The 18,276-nt window shown below is 30.8% G+C and overlaps 1 protein-coding gene and 1 long non-coding RNA gene across 2 annotated transcripts in view; one reads left to right on the top strand and one right to left on the bottom strand.

Annotated features, from left to right (window-relative positions):
• Window positions 1–18,276, bottom strand: part of LOC142327778 (uncharacterized) — a 133,144-nt gene that overhangs the window by 66,509 nt on the left and 48,359 nt on the right. The window contains exon 2 of the long non-coding RNA XR_012757088.1: window positions 5,959–6,041. This is a non-coding gene — a long non-coding RNA (uncharacterized LOC142327778). The remainder of the gene's footprint in view (window positions 1–5,958; window positions 6,042–18,276) is intronic.
• On the top strand, window positions 10,495–12,381 carry LOC142327804 (putative gamma-glutamylcyclotransferase CG2811). Its single transcript, XM_075371140.1, has 2 exons — window positions 10,495–10,579; window positions 11,915–12,381. Exons 1-2 carry the CDS (start codon window positions 10,495–10,497, stop codon window positions 12,379–12,381), a joined length of 552 nt encoding a protein of 183 aa, XP_075227255.1.

Below are 18,276 nucleotides of genomic sequence, written 5' to 3'. Positions count from 1 at the left end.
GTGCGGTAGCAAGTCCGATATCTTAATGCTACGCTAACTTACGCATTGATTTTAATGGACTTTCGGCTATAACATCCGAAATATCAAGCAGCTTTTGTTCGTTTAGTTTGAATCATCTTCTTCTTCGATCAGCATTTTCAGCAGAGTCTGTTGCCCGAAATTTTTTCGATAAGTGTTCGAACTGCATTGCGGTGAGGAAAATCAGTATTTTGAAAGTTTTCAGAAAACTTGTTTACTAAATCAGTATACTTGTCACCTTCACGAAAGACGTGTTCAAATCGAAAGATGTGTTATTGTACCGAAAGAATCTTTTTACCTCTCTCGCAACTATTAATTTCGATAAACGTAACAACATGAAAGGAAACAAAGCACATTCAATCACAATTCAACAACTGAGTAACTTTCCGAACATTCTGAACATTCTGTACGTAAAATTATTACCTTTATAGTAAATTTTGTGTGTTCGATATAATGTTACATGTTTAGTTACAAATTGTAATATCAGAAATGTTTAAGGAAATTTTTTAGAGTATGAAAAATTGAAATCAAGACCAGGATTCCAACATTGGGACCTTCTGGAATACAGACTAAGATATTACTACTTTGCGGTCGATGTAGTATCATAATATATCTTTGGTTGTAGGATGAGTATCTGAGAACGCCGGTTAAGAAGATGGGCTTTTAAAATTTACACTCATAATAGTAAGATGGAAATTATTTTTATTATTCTTACAAACTGAATAATTTAAGAAAAACATTCTAAACCAAGAATTTTTTTCCTAAAAAAAAAATATTATACATTCAAATTTCATATGAGAATATTTTTTGGTTACTTCAACAAATATTTTTCAAAAAAAGAAAAGTTTATCACATACAGAAGATTAAAATAAGAAAAAAAAATACAAATTGATTGGTTGAGATTGTAATTTTATAAAGTAAGAAAAATCTGAAAACCTTTATTTTCTACAGTGTCTCTTAATCGATTATAAAAGGTTTTTTTTAAAGATGATGTTTCTTGTTCAAACATTTTTTTAAAAATCTGTTATTAGTGATATTTCCAGTGGTACGCTCAATATTTTTATTATTTGATAAAAAAAAAAAAAAAAATTAAGTACAGTTTTCATAAGTACAACCAAACTTGAGTAATAGGGCTCCAGTATTTACCCACTTTAGTTAAGAAAATTATTTTTAATAATTCTATTTTAAGCTTCCCAGTTACCGCACAAAAATTTACGATTTTTAGTTATGCCGTTTCCAAAATATGAAGAAAAATGTACAAGAAAGAAAAGATACATATATATATATAAACTATTTTTAGTTTCATTTTATTGATTTTGAGCTATTAAAAACCATACAGCGAAAGTATAAAAGTATCTGGAATGAGTTTTTTTACCTACAGAATAACTATATAGCTTTTTTATATTTTCCGGTAGCTGATACTACCGGAAAACTAAAGATTAAACAGTTTTTGTTACGTGGATTATTTTTTATTTCCTGTTAAAGTTAAACTGGTATAAACTATTTTTTGTATGAGAAAAAAATGATACAGATAAAATAGACATTTCTTTTAAAAACAGAGGGATTTATTTTTTATATAAATTCATCGGTCAGTTTTATATTTATTTCATTTCATATCTGCGTGTTTATATTTATAATATAAACTGATATTTTAAAACTGATATTTGTTTTAGAACATGAGTACTCCTTGATATCTAATTTGATGGATTTAAATAAAGGTAAAACCTTTTAGCTGTTTTCAAGTTATTATAAACTGGTATCATTTTAATTCATCCTGTATTAAGTCGACACAATATGTGCAGTGCAATGTTATGCAATAAAAAGGTGTAAATTAATTTAGTGCTCTTCATAATATTTCCCAGTCTTCCGTAGTCTGTTATGCATGTAATAAAATATTTAAAAGTATAAGAAGTATCAGTCAGAATTGTTTGCTTTCTGTGAGAGTAATAATGTTCGTTAAACTTATAATCCCTGTGGTCAATAGACTGAACGTATCATTTGATAAACTGATTATCACTTGGGTTTTAATGGAATTGTACGACAGTTTGGGTTGATGTATAACATAGAGTTGATAGTTTATAAAAAAATCTATTTTTCAAATACCGGGTGATTCAAAAGGAATTCACAAGTTTATGGGCATATAACAATTTATTTAGATAACTTACAGATTCGGCTGAGGTCTCATCTCATAGCAAAACACATTACGTTTTGATTCACGTAATTCATTAGTTCCGAATTTGGCCACCAACGCTGTTAAAATTGGATATATTTACTGGTGCAGAACGTGCTCGCTGTGTGTTTTGCTTTCACGATTTGCAGTCGGCATCTGCAATTCAACGTAATTTAAGTAGAGTACGGTAGAGAGCCTCCTGTTAGGCATACAATTTACTCTTGGCACCAAACTTTCTTTGAGACAAGTTCTGTTGAACATACAAAATCACCAGGGCTCCCACGCGTCCCTGAAGCTGCTGTGGAACAACTCGGAGAAAGCTTTGCACGTAGTCCGAAGAAATACTTCGACGTGCATCACGTGAGAGTGGCATTCCACAAACTATTGTTTGGCGCGAATTACGTAAACGATCGTAATTGTCACAAACTGATAGTGCTTCAATACATTACAGATGACGAAAAAGTTACCCGGCTGCAGTTTTGTGTCGAATTGATCCATAGAATTGTACACAACGATACATATTTGACAAAGTAATTTTTAGTGATGAGTTAACGTTTTACTACAGCGACAAAATTAACACCCATAACTGCCGAATGTGGTGTAGCGAGAAACCTCATGAAACTTTGCAACACATTCGTGATAGCCCTAAGGCCAATGTTTTTGTGACCTAAAGCAAAAAAAGACTAACGTTTATGACGATATGCTTCAAAATCTTCTAATTCCTCAGTTATATAATGATGACCACGATGGAAGCTATTACTATTAGCAAGACGGGGCACAACCTTACTACCGCCTAGAAGTCCGAAATTTTCTTGATATTCGATTTCCAGATCGGTGAATCGGTTGAGAAGGTTCAATTGCATGGCCACCTCGCTCTCCAGATTGGATCTCACTAGATTTTTTCTTGTGAGGTTTCATTAAAGATCGGGTTTATGTACCACCATCTTTGCCTGTTGATCTTATCGAGTTAAGACTTCGAATAAATGTCACAGCTACAGAAGTAACTCCCGACTTTCTGGCTACAGTCTGGAATGAAATCGACTACAGGTGGGATGTATGTCGCATTAAAAATGAAAGCCATATCGAAGCTAGGTGAATGTTGGCTGATAAACATTTAAAGCATATAAAGCATTTTTATATGCTTTTAAATTTGTGAAATCCTTTTTGAATCATTCGGTATTAAAATGATTAACTATAGTATTACAGAAGATCTATTAAAGTTTGAATTTATTGGTGTATCTGTGTGTGTGCACTGTAAATCGCATGATATATATATACATATTCAAGATACATAGCAACAATTATGATTAATTTTTGTCACCTATAACAACAGGAAAGAGAAGGATAAGTAACTTGTAATTTAAATGAAAATTCCGGTGTTAAGTCTTCATTTCTTGGTAGGAAAAGTATTAATTAATGGTAATACTTTTTTCAGTTCCACAGCCTATCCGACTTCTCGAAACATATTCATCCAGACTATGCTAGTGAGGTGAAGTTCCATTTATAGCATAAAATTAACATGACGAGTTAAATTCCTCCACCTATTGTATCTTAGTGATAAAAGGTACACCTTTTTTCGGGTAATATCACAAAAAACGTTCACTTTAGGCGAATTGGGTACTTTAGGCGAAGTGGGTAAACCAACCGGGATGGTCTAGTGGTTAAACTTGTCATCGCAAATCAGCTGATTTCGAAGTCGACAGTTCTAAGGTTCAAATCTTAGTAAAGGCAGTTACTTCATACGGATATGAATATTAGATCGTCGTGATAACCGGTGCTCTTTGGTGGTTGGGTTTCAATTAACCACACCTGAGACTGTCCTGTACACTTGAGGTCGACCTGAGACTGCACAAGACAACACTTAATTTACATTCATGTGTATCATCCTCACTCATCTTCTGAAATAATACCTTACGGTGGTTCCTAAGGCTAAACAGAAAAAGAGAGAGAGAGAGATAGAGATAGAGAGAGAGCGAGAGAGAGAGAGCGTGAGAGAGGGAGAGAGAGAGAGTGGGCTCGAGAGGGGGAGAGAGAGAGAGAGTGTGAGAGAAGGAGGGTATACGTTTCATAGTTTCTCTAGGGTTTTCTTTTCCCCACATTCGTACTTGGATTTTTAGATTCTTTCATTAGAATAATACTTACAATCATCACCAAGAATCAGGTGTTGAAAGAAACCACCATCTTCGCCAGCAGAGAGAAATATTTAAGTATGATTTTAACGTCATCATTTAAACTTTGCACTAATTCTAATTTATAAGGCGTCACCTTCAACCCGTTTCCCCAAAATTTTCCGCATGAGTAGTTGCGGAATTTGCTTTTTTAAATTTGCTGATCTAATTCATGTACTTGGATTACATCGGTATACGATTTGAACACGACCGAATTGTTCTTCTGACACGATAGGGTTTTCAGAGCTTTTCTTTATACACAAACACTGTGTTTTCTAACTGCTATTTTTTTCTTTTTGTTTAGCCTTAGATCTAGTATTTAAATCCTTATAAAAGTAACTGTCTTTATTAGGATTTGAACCTTAGAACTCACCATATAATCTGAGGCCATCTTGTGATATCACCTTTATAATACCCCGAAAAGACCTATGATTCTGCAGAAGGCATTTCATGTCTATTTTTATTAAACTAATAAATCTTATTCCTGCTAAATTTATGTATAGCGGAGTGAATAAAAAGCTCCTTAAATAATAACAAATAATATATAAGAATCACTATTCGATATTTCAAAATGAAATTTTGAAATATTTTTATTTTTTTAAATCGGTAAACAAATAGTCGAGATATGAGAGAAAATTGGTGTTGTAATCTTGTGTCATAATTATAATTATATTGTGAGAAAATTATTATTTAATTTGATACTAATTTACAATACTAGAATTAACTATAAATAAAAACAATTAATATTTCAACGAATTGAACGTAAAGTGAAGGACATGAAAACAGACACATAATTACATCAATTTTCTACTACAACTCGGCTATTTGTTAAGGGATTTAAAAAAAAAAATAAAATGTAATTTTGTTCAAAATATAAGGCTTAATATTTTAGTAAATAACATAAGTTTTGATAAAACTAATATTTATGGGGATTGAAAAATAAACATGGCCGCTATTTTATAATTTGCGAAAGTATTTAAGTCCTGATTTTTTGTTAATTTTAAAACTTTATAACCAAGACGCTGACCAAATATTAATGTGATTCCTCTATCGGAACTTGAAATATAAATTTTTATATAAAAATAACAAAATGGCGGACAAAGGGAGATCGAAGAAGAAATTACCATTTTTCCTAATGGTATTTTTTGTTTAGTTTTACAAGTAGAATCTAAAAAAGTATAACTAGCCCACCATTTTAGACACATTTTGTATAAAGACTAAAAGCAATTTAAAAAGTGCCAGAAAGTACCATAATACGAGTTATTCCGAAACGTATCAACATATAATAAAAGAATGAAGCTACGAAAGATAAGCAGTTCAAAACATAGAAATTATAAAGTTGTTATCACAAAATATAATAATAATTGCTACCGTAATAACAATTTTATTACCTTTATTCATAAAGTATGCAAATAGCTTTGAATAAAACACCTTCAAACACCATGTATTATATTAGTCACACAATAGGTAAAATCATACTGTACAGTATTTAGTGACAAATCTCTGACAAACCATTTTATACCTGGTGCAGTAGAAGGATGATAGAAAAGTTTAACATTATTGAATAAACAGTATTCGATAAAGCTGTATGTGTTTACTTACGTATGTGGCATTGTAACAACTCCAAAACAGCTGTACCAATTCTCATATATAAGGTATCTTAATTCTTCGTTTTATTCCTGCAACTGAAAAGATACATCCTGAATAAGAACAAAATGAAAAAAAAAATTATTATTTATGAAGCCCTGTAGCATTTCCATTCTAAACAACTCTAATCTAAGAAATTATATAATTTTCTTTTTGTCTCATCTTGCATAATAAAATTATATTTATATTTTTACTTGCTTAAAATCTTTAGGCAAAATGGAAATTTTTAGTGGCCCTATTATTTTTTAATTTTATCTAATTCATTTAATTCCGTTATTGTTTAATTAAGTACAGATTCAAAGACAAATTGAGGCAGGATATTTATTTTTTAACATAAAAATGTAAGTATATTATATATATATATATATATATATATATATATATATATATATATATATAAGTGCCAGAGTAAATATTTAACTGTTTTCATTTTTCTATAAAGATATGAGATTATATTCATTGATTAGACATGAATTGGTTTTAAAAACTTAAATAATTTTATTGTTACAAGTATCTAAATTAAAAATAATAATTGTATTTAATTATTAAAAATATGAATTACTATTTATTTTATTTTTTATAAAGAGCGTAAACTGAAATTACTTTTTTAGCTTTTATTTTTCCTTCTAGAGCTACAGCTCGCTCTAGAAGGGAAAGTACTGTAATCGGTCCAATTTGGGCGTATGCGGTTTTCATTGGATCTTGTCATTTTAATACCTAAGGAACCCAAAAAACCGGATGGAGATTTCCCAGATGTCGTATATACATGTGTATGTTCCGTGTCTCACACCTTATATCTCCAGAAATACGGGACAGATTTTGACCAAACTTGGTTTGATTACTTCTAAATGATGCCGTTAAATTTTTAATCTAAAAGGTCAAGAGTGGGAGGCTGTAAAGCAAGGTCACCATTAGTATTCCGAGATTTCGCTTAATTAAGGTCTTATTTTTCTTAAGCACTTTTGTTAACAATTAAAAGATAATATTTGTAAAAAGATTTTTCTTCCAAAATCGCAGCCCACCCCAAAAAAAGTGCTCTAAACCAGTGGGTATTATGTCAATAGTACCCCATGTCACCACAAGGAGCGCTAGTGTAGCGCTCCTAATGTAATAATAATTAATAAAATTTATTATATATTTTAAACAACGAAATGTAATTCTATGTTTAAAAAATTAATTATAAAATTAATAAATATATCTATACATTGTAATTACAATATATAATTAAAAATTTTAATTTTCTATAAAGTTTTAAAATGATAGAAATTAAATTTAAAATATTTTAATTAGGTTGCAAAAAAAAATTGCTTTTATAAAATTATTAGAAATGGCAAGATTAGACTGACTCAAACATAAAAAATGTTTAAAAATCTTCTGAACGCGATGGTGTATGCAGCCTTAAAATTCCGATAAAATTTATTTAAATCGGTACTAATTATTAATTTTTAGTGATCTAAGTATTAGGATGGTCATTTAAAATAGGAATATTTATCTAAAACTGCAGATTGATAAATAGACGTTCATTAACTCAGTATTAAAAAAATTATTACAATCTTATTTAATTGTTTAGAAAATAAACATTTTCTCATATTAAAATTTTTTTATCTTATTAAAAATAGACATACACGCGTGCATGCGCGTTTGTGTGTGTGTGTGTTTATAACGAAATTTTTAAATGAAAATGCAGCTAGTTAAATTTAGTAAGTAATAATTACGTATATATAAACACTAGCATCACCGTCGTGGCTTCACCCGCGCTATATGATTACTACTGTTTCCCCTTCGGGATCAATTTTTTTTTATTTTATGCTTTTCAGCCAAGTAACCGGAGGCAGATGGAGCCAGTCACGTCACATATACAGCAACAGTGGCAGTGGCTGTACTGGTTGAACCGTCGCGCTGTACAACATTGCACCCCTTACAAAATCGAAATTAAAAAAAATTGCGAAAATGGTTCTTAGAAATTTACCTGAAGAGTATTTGCAAGTTCAAATCTACTGAATATCTCATTTAGTATAGCCGGAAATGTGGAAAATTTGCAATCATTTTCTAAATCTTTTTTACCTTTCTTTAATTCAATTCAAAGTTGAATTTCGAGAAATCTGAAAATTAGATTTATATATATATATGAAGATTATACATAACAAAAATCAAGTTGATATCTTCATTTGTTATCGAAAAATTCAAAACGTAGTAGAATTTAAAAAAAACAAAAGTTCAAAACTCTATTTTAGCCTTTTAAACTAGGAATTTAAAAAAGTCCTTTCTTAGGATTAGCACTTACACCGTAAGAAGATGTATACAATTTTCACCAATCATTATCTTCAGTAATTTCTGTTGGGCGTTGATGAACCATTCAGTCAGAACAAGTTGCTTTATTTGTATGTTTGAAACTTCATGTCACATATTCCTTATGTACTTTTTGGTATAAATTTAATTATTTATTAAGTTAAATCATTTATGCTGTACATTATGAGAAGTAATTATATATAGGTATTCATATTAATTAAATAAAGAGCACTGTTTTTATAAATTAGAATATAATTTTAATTTTAGGAAATTTATGATACGAAACTGTCATTAATGTATTCCTTTTTATTCAGGTTAATGTTTTTACATTATATTATTAGATGAAATTCATACACTAAAATAAAGTGAGAGTTAACAGAAAGCATTACAAAGTGCTAAGCCACTTTAAATTTTAATCTTATTATGAAAATCATCTACATAATAAACCGATTTGGATACTCATTATTTTTACCAAATATCTCAAATTAAAAATTTTTTTTTATAAAAAAATTTAATTTAATTTACAAGTATAATCAAAATATAGACTTGATATTAACGAAAAACAAAATTGTTTTTTTATATATGTACGATTTTTTTTAATGATTCGTAATATCACAAAGCAATTGTAAAATTATTTTCCTGACTGGGATTCGAATCCAGTACCTTCCGGATATTAGTTACTACCATTACGCCATGTCAGTTTTGTTATATCAGTTTTTTCAATATCAGTTTTGTTAAAATTTAAAAAAAAAGAATCAAGACTTTAAATGTATATTAACTTACGCTAAAATAACCGGTGTTTTTTTTTTGTATCAGGTGTTATAATCCGGAATAAAACACGCATCGAAATTTAAAAAAAATAATAAAATAAAAATATTTTGTACGGAAAATTGTTACAAATTTTTTGATTTAATTTTCTCTTATGAAATAATTTATTAAAATTCATCCATAGACAGTAAAATCACTATGTTTTAATCAATGTATTTGAAAATATTTTAATCAATCTACTGTTTTTTAAACGCTGAGAAGAATATACCTGTTTTAAAATTCCTTTAAAGTTATTTACGATTCTATTTGTTTTAACTCTCATCGATTAAACTCGTTTTCTAAAACTCATTATCAACCATTAAATCATAAGAAATAGAAGTGCGAAATCCCCGTTTCCTGTTGAATATAAGGAAAATATATTTCTAACATTTTTATTTATTTTTTGTTAAAATTCATTTTTCGCGAGAGAATTAAGATAACTTTTCACCAGAAAGAAAAATGATTTAATTATATTTTAAATTAAAAAATTGAAGACAATGTTAAGATTTCGACGTTATACATGATTATGTTTCGTTAATAAAATAAATTCATACTACACTTTTCGTTAAAATAAATTATGATGTTTATATAAATACCAAACCCCATAGCGGAAGACATCCGCCTTGTGACGATTCCAGTCGCCAAACCAACCCCCCCCCCCCCGTTCATAACCCTGATGGGCTTTAACGGGAGTCGACATTTGCCCTCTAACTTTTTACATTTCACAGTGATAAGTAAGGCCTCGTTGGGATGCCACCGATGCAAATGCCTCAGTAGACATTTATATCAGTGAATTAATGACTCAGCCTTCGCTTTCGCTGTAGGCTTCTTTCGGATAATATTGACTGTCCTACTTCGTTAACCTCTGAACTAGCTAACCGAGTTCGCGGAAGCACGAACCCCGCGCCAAGTTCTACACTTAAGAGCTAATTTGTGAGTAAATGTCTCATAAAATTCGATGCAATTTAATAAAACATATCACTAGAAATTTTGTTCGTAACAACGAAATTTATTCCTAGTTCCCTTAGTGGACTCTCCTATAGTTCATACCCCTGACTTGGTTACAATTATGGACTCCGATCTGGTATACCAGGGAGAGACGGACATTGTTTATGTACACTAATAGGACCAGCATAACGGACCAGGGTGAAGAATTTCTTCCAATTAAGAAGAAAGAAAGAGAAAATAATGATAAAAAAAGAAGCCAGAAGAAACAAAAAAGGATTCTTTTCTCAGACTAACAGGCCCGTCTAACAATCTGTTCTTTGTAATACAGACAATGGCAGATCCAAAAGCTGTTGTTCGACCAGAAAGGTTACCAGACCGGAATAAGAATTTATAGAAAAACGTAAGGGTGCGGACGATGAAAATTATTACGCTTCAACGATTAAAGGGATGAGGCGGGTACTGGTTCTACAGGCCAGCGGATATAAATACTGTCAGGGACCAGCTGAAAAAGTCAGTAGTTCTGCAACGCCATGTTCAGCGTATTCGTGATAACGAGCGCGATAATAAAATAGTTTTGCAAGCCCGAATTCGACGCGTTTGCGGTGAAGTCAATATCAGTAAGCATGTGATAACGAGGGAAGAGTACATAACGAGTATTCCAGCGTAGATAGTTGGTGAATGCCACTGTGTATTCTGCTCATTCACCCAGCGTAGGGTAGTTCTATTGTAAACGGTAAAAAATAATATTTCCAGAAAACTGAATTGTATGAACTTTAGACTTTTCTACTGTTATCTTGTTATTAATGCAATATCAGGTTCTGGCTGTCATTTTAATCTTTTTAGTAAATTATTAACTGTTTTTAAAAAAATTTCTTTCCTATTTGAATTACTATTTTCTATGTCAGATTCATTATAATTATTTTTATTGTTGTTACTTATTCTGTTTATGCGTCTTTAAGGTAATAAATTGTATTTATAAGAAATGATTACCTTTGTTAGTCTCATAATATCCTTGTCGAACCACGAACATGCGACAGTATAATTTTGTAAAAACAGTAAGATAACAATAATAGATCGAGATAACGGACAAAAATTGAAATAAACTGATCCACTAAAACCAGAGAATTTTTCATTTAATTTTTTATGGAAGAAAAATTAATATAGAACTGAAAGGAATTTTTTAAAATAATTTACAGAACTAACTTTATTAATATATCTCACTTAATATACAAGATGACCCCGGTGAGAAAAATTACGTTGCTCTTCTCTATAGCAATTGCACATTTTCTACCACGTCATAACTATAAAAACTATTAATTCACATTTTAATAAATGATTAAAAAAATAAAATTCAGTCTATTTTCCTTATTTCATTTGTGATAACTTTCAGCCACCTCTTACATAAAACGAACTAGTCAGATTCAAAAATATAAAGTGGACCGTGTAAAATACAATATACTCTCTGTATATGATTTACCGCTTACACAATATTAAAGTTAGCTGAATATATTTACTTACAAAACCAATTAAAATGTGTTCAAAAAATAATTTAGATCGTTTCATCGGTCAGTGAGTTTTATGTAAATATTAGAGGCGTTTATGTTATGAACAAAACGGTACGTTAAATAAAACTGGAATTTAAATTTTTTTTAAAAAGAATAAATTAATAAAAAATAAAACAAATACATTTTTGTATCTATAGAAACGGAATAAAAACCTTATAAAATTTTAAAGAAATTTGGCAAAAATAAATTAGCAATAAATTACACGACATTTATCAGTAAATATTTCAAATTTGTCGGTAGTAATGTTTTAAATAAAAAGTAATTAATAAAATATAAAATGTCATTTGCTAAAACTATGTTGGTATTTGTTTACGGTACATTAAAACGCGGTCAACCTAATCATTATTGGTTAAGAAAAACTGAAAACGGTTCTTCAGATTTCATAGGAACAGGTAAAACTACTAAAAAATATCCATTAATTATCGCAACTAATTATAATATACCGTTTTTACTATTCGAACCAGGAATCGGACATATCGTATCCGGCGAAGTTTACCAGGTAAATGATTCAATGTTAAGTAAACTGGACGCATTAGAAAATCATCCAAATTATTATGAAAGGAGAATGGAACCGATTAAAATTGATGTAGATGAAAAAACTGTAGATTGTTGGACTTATTTTCTTAAAGAACATAAAAAGGAATTATTAAAACAACCTATGTATTCTAGTTATGATTATAGAGGAGAACATGGATTAGTTTATTGTGAAAAGGAATTCAGAGACCCCAATTACGACTATCGGACCCCTCTTTTCAAACAAACTTCATAAAAAATAAAGATGGAAACTAAAAAGATTCGAAAAAAAAATATTTGAAGTTACAAATGTAAAAATAATTATTTAAAAAATTTATTAAAGTATTATTTCATAAAAATATATTTTTTTTTTCATTGTTAAGTTTAAGTACATAAGCTGTCATTAATAAATTAAAATTATATTTGAATTATAAATTTTACAACATTCCACTCAGGCGAGTATTAAGAAAGGGTAAATAATAATAAAATGTTGGTCAAATCGTTTCCACCTCAGTTTTCACAATGAAAAGATCTTTTTCTCTAAAAGAGAAGAAAATGTTATAAAAGGGAAAAAAATCTGTCAATACAGAGAAAAATATAGTTTGGAAATGATCTGAAAAGACAGAAAATCGTTGAACACAGGAAGGAATTGAATTACCTAGCTTTCATTTAATAAAAAAAATGTACTCTTAATTCTGCGAAATATTTTCCACATAGTGTAATTTAAATCTGATTTGCTTTGAATTTTTAATTTTTATTACTTTCCCATCTAGATAGCGCTGTAGTACAACTATAACTCTAAATTATTATATGATTAGTACACAGGCAATTGTTATATGATCTGACATCTAACGAATTCTAAAAACCAAACAACCGAATGGAAATTTTCCAGATGTTAATGTTCGTATGTATTATATCTCCAGAAATAATGCACCAATTTTGACCAAACTTGGTCAGATTACTTCTATATGTGGGGCATTGATGTCATTAAATTTTTAATTTAAAAGGTCAAGGGGTTGAGGCTGCACAGCAAGGTTACCCTCAGTATATCGAGATTTCGCCTAATTAAGATCATATTTTCTTAAGCACATTTGTTAGCAATTAAAAAATAACAACTGGCAAAAAAAGTTTTATAAAATCGCATCCCATCGCAAAAAAATGCTCTAAAGTACTGCTATGTTGTGACGTCACAGGTGAGCGGTACAATTAAATAAATGAATAATATTTAAAGTTTAAAACGTAACTCGGTGTGGCTCGGTTGCCAGATCGCCCGGTTGACCCGGTACCTCGTGCGTTGAGCCTCGCGGCTACACCAATCTGCTTATCTTACAAGTAAAATTTGTTTTATGTAAGTTGTAAAATTACGTTAGTTTAATTAGTGCCGACCGTCGCCGTTAGTACCGTCACACCCGCGCGAATTAAATACGATATGCGCTAGCGATTTAGCCACAATCATTGGATTAAATAAAGGAAAAAATATTATATTTAAATAAAATGATAAATATTTTAAATTAAGTTGTGTGTGTTAGCCGTGCATTAAAAACAATCGACAGTTGTACAACTTTCCTGGGACGTGGCTTCAGCCACGTGACGGGAAAGTCCTACAACTACGTTGTCAGCTTTTTTCGGTTGCTAATTTTTGGTAAATTTCTTAATAGTTTTGTGGTTGATAAAATTATTTGTGGATCACAAATTTTGTGTTTTTACGATTTAAATTTGTAGTTGTTACTTTCTATAATAAACCTCTTTTTATGTAGTCAATTAGTCATTTATGTTTAGCCTTCTTTATCTTCCAATACTCTTTCATTTTCCTGGAAAAATCCCTTTTCCGTTCCTCTGTCCAAACCGTCCCGGTTTTCTTTTTAGGCTTTTCTGCAAATTTAACACCGGGCAAGTTGTTATAATTTCCAGATCCTGTTCTGAGATCTTGCAGCGCAATGTCTGCTTCTTTGATGTCTTGAAACACCTCATTGAGCCACACCGGTTGCGTTTTTAGCTTTAGCAATCTTTCCAAGAGTCGTTTACTTTTCCTTGATTCCTCCAAACGCAAGAGGTGGCCAAATAATTTTATTCTCTTCTTTCTTATTTCTTCTGTAATTGGTTAAACAACCTCATAGATTTTATGGTTTGGGAGTAATCTCCACTTTCCTTCCACCAAGTTTACCCATCAATACAGGTCCTTACGATCCTTCTTTCTATTTTGGTTAATTTTTCAGTTCTCGAAGCTATTTTGATTTGACCCAGTGTTTCACTCCCATGCATTACTAGCGGTTTGATCTCCGCTAGTGATCAAACATCTTAAAACATCTTACACCGTATTATAGTGTCTTATCTTGGCTTGTTTGGAGATGCATTCCTTGTTATAGGTGTTTCGTGTGACCACTTGTGCCATTGCTAGTCTGTTGCTCTTTCTTGCAAGGCTATTTTCTCGTTTATGTAGTTTGTCATTTATGATTTTAATTAGGTTTTTTGCACCTTAAATTACAGAGATGTAGGATAAAATTACCTCTCTAAAATTTAATCATTTTTAACTGTTTTTAATCCTATATGTATAAACGAGGGCCGTTCGGAAAATAACCTCAGTTTGGTTATAAATAAAACACAGTTGTAGGTAAATACATTTATTTTATTATGTAAATCTTAGAACATCTTTCCTCTATTTTTCCATAAAATTACCATTTAAATTTAGGCACTTATCGTACCTTGTCACTAATTTAGAAATTCCGGCTGCAAAAAATTTCCCGCCTGCTTTTTACTTACGGTAGCCTAATTTTTCCGTCTCGAACAAAACAGTCATGGAAAATTCGGGAATTCATTGGAAGGCTCCGCGATGGTAAAACGTCGATTTTTACGCACTTTGGCATCAATTTTTTGAACCAGTTCATGACTGACCACAAATGGACGGCCACTCCTTTCTTCGACATGCACGTCTCTTCGTCCACTTTTGAATGAACGAACCCAATCGCGTACAACTTCTTTGCTCATAATCTTTGGTCCATATACAGTCGAAGCTCCCGATGAACATTGTTTTGCCGTGAGAAATCTTATAACAGCGCGTACTTCACATTTCGCGGGGTTTTATATTACAGCGTACATTTTAACAAGCCACAGAAAATCAACGAGCAATCACACAACTTTGCTACTGCCACGGCTGAATGCCGACTGGCCTCCTGCGCACGTTTGTACAAAAACTGTAGTGCTACCCCCCACTCCATCACGCGTAATGAGCAAACGGAGGTTACTTTACGAACTGCCCTGGTATGTATATATATATATGTTTACAGAGCGCATCACGAAGTTCTCCTGGGACAAAAATTACATTAATATTATATAGTAATTCCAACCATTATTACTGTTAACTATATATATAGTTAGCAAATTTGAAATGAATAATTTCCAAATCGCTGGATTGGTTGTAGAGGAGCCATAGAATGGCCTGCCAGGTCCCTAGACCTGTCTCCTCAGGATTACCTTTTTTTGGGGGGGGGGATTTCTGAAACATAATGTTTACTAAACAAAACCTGCAGACATAGAGGAATTGAAAAGAAGAATAATTTACGTATCTGCTCATTTTCCATCGTACATGATACAAATTATAAACGGATATTACTTGAGGTTAGCACACTGCCAAGCTGTAAAGGGAAAACACTTTGAACATTTATTGTAGAATGGATTTACTTTAAGATGTACTTCATTATTAATTTACGATCGAAAACATTTATTAAAAATTTTTAAATAAATATTGTAATTTTTAAAGTAAATAATATCAGTTGATATAGCCGATTTATTTGCTGTTGTGTTGTTAATTATTAGTTATTGTTTATTATTATAAATATTATAGGACTGTATAAAAGCTTGTTATTGTATACATTATGAATGTAAAATGCATTATAAAGGTAAATGTTTTACCTTTTTTTATTGTTAACACGATTTTTCCGTCATTGCAACTTTGATTGCTTATAACTCGATAACGAAGACATTAACAGAAAAACGGATATAACCACTGTTTTTCTTGTAATATTTTAAATCTAAATCATGTATCATATGTCCACTCTTCTATTTAAAAAAAAAAAAATTTGATTCAATATGGCGGATCCAAGACGGTGGGAAAAAAATATTGCATATTTTTTTAACTACGTAGAACTCAATTTCATTCTGCCTCCAAATACCTCTCAGATATGCAGTATAAGCTGTTTCGATACTTAAACATCACCCGGTATAAAATCGAATGTCTGTTCTGTTAGTTTGTTTCTATGTTCTTGCATCACGCCAGAACCAACCGACTGATTACTTTCAAATTTACAGGATACATACCTGTTTTCAGAAAAGGTTTTAAGCCATAGACCGAGGCCTTAGTCCGCTTTGGGGGTGAAGTCGTCAATTGAAGATATTCATTAAAGAAGAATTTAATTAAAAATTAAATTAATTTCTGTCACTATGACAACCAAACTACGTTGTAAAAGTATCCTCGTCAAAGGTCTATGTACTTTAATTACCACAGATATTATTATTCTGTTTTTTGTAATTTAGTTTCTTTTTCAGGAATATTAAAACCTTAATTCTTTAATTGTTATTTATCAGTATCATTCTCACAAACATAAGTGTAATGATCACGGCGGGAGTTCCGGCTAGACGGGAATAGCCAGAGAAGTATGCTCTGCGGGGATCCGGAGGGGTGAGTCCCGACCGTCTAATATATATATATATACATAATTAACAACGGTTAAATTTTTTTTAAATTAAAAAGAAAATATATTGCAAAAATCCTCACCTAGAATGGGAGTTATTTTTTAATGGTTTGTTACAAAACAAAAATATTACAAAATTTATATAAAAATTTTTGAGTAATTTTAAAATAAATAATCTCTGTTTAGCGAATAATTTTTACAAACTACGATAACCTTGCAAAACCACAACCTAACTACTAACATTAATAAAATCTTTTTAATATCATAATCAGTATAACAACTAAATCGAAATTTTTTTCGGCAGAGAAAGAATTAAGTCAGACAGTGATAATGAAGTTCGGAAAGTTAAGTAAATTAATTCGGAACGAATAAACCAAATTATAAATAAAGAAAAGATTCGAATATTTCATCTAAATCACGTTAAACAAATTATTTATAAAATTTTTATTAACGGCTTACTGTATAGTCTTACTCCAAATATTACAGCTACATGTTGAATACATACTATATATATATAATGGGAAAATAAATTATTACGTACGCTCACACCCATTTCATATGCAAATTCATTTAACGTTAAAATAAATAATTACGCATGCGGGTGAACTTTACTAGTAACTCTGTGAAAGTCTTCTGATTTAATTATCTATTAACAAGAAATTTACTTATTTTTTTACGTACTACGATAGTTAAAGTTCAAATATTCATTAAACGAAAACTAAAATAAACCTATTTAAATTATTCTTGAATGAATAAAAAAAAAACTGACAAGTTATAGGATTTTCCAGTCACGCTGCTTTTTTCTGATGCACGGCTTACACACACAACTTTAATGTTTTTTAAAATATATTTTTCTACAACAGCTGTACGTCAGTGCTACACTAGTGCTCCTTGTAGTGACAAGGGATAGTATTGACGCAGTATACCCACTTAACCACTAGTTTAGAGCATTTTTTGGGGTAGGGGTGAGATTTTGAAAAATATTTTTTTGGAAATATAATTTTTTAACTGTTCACAAATGCGCCTAAGAAAAATATGACCTTAATTAGGCGAAATCTTAAGATATTGAGGGTGACCTTGCTCTACAGCCTCACCCCCTTGACCTTTTAAGTTGCAAATTTAATGGCATCAATGCCACATATACAACAGTAATCTTATCAAGTTTGGTCAAAATCAGTCCGGTAGTTCTGGAGATATAAGATGTGAAACATCGAAAACACACACGTACGTACGAACATCCAGAAAATTTCCATCATGTTGATTACTTTTTGGGTTCCTTAGGTGTTAAAACGTCAAGATCCGGTGAAAACCGCATATGCCCAAATTGAACCGATTACAGTACTTTCCCTTCTACAGCTATAGCGCTAGACGGGGGAGTAAAAATCAGTTGTAAAGAAATAAAGACTATAATTAAATTTCTCAAAAATTATTAAAATACCGGGGTATCCGAGAATTTTCTGAAC

Source organism: Lycorma delicatula, chromosome 7 (genome assembly GCF_047948215.1).
Source record: "Lycorma delicatula isolate Av1 chromosome 7, ASM4794821v1, whole genome shotgun sequence".
Taxonomy (NCBI): Eukaryota; Metazoa; Arthropoda; class Insecta; order Hemiptera; family Fulgoridae; genus Lycorma; species Lycorma delicatula.
Note: the sequence above shows the minus strand (reverse complement) of the source record. Positions and strands in the feature narration are given on the sequence as shown.

What these genes read in the sequence shown, in the direction of transcription:
- LOC142327804 (XM_075371140.1), top strand. Translation starts at nt 10,495, where the DNA reads ATGAGGCGGGTACTGGTTCTACAGGCCAGCGGATATAAATACTGTCAG. An exon ending in CAGTAGTTCTGCAACGCCAT is followed by an intron (nt 10,580 to 11,914) that starts GTTCAGCGTATT and finishes AAACTATGTTGG; the next exon opens with TATTTGTTTACGGTACATTA.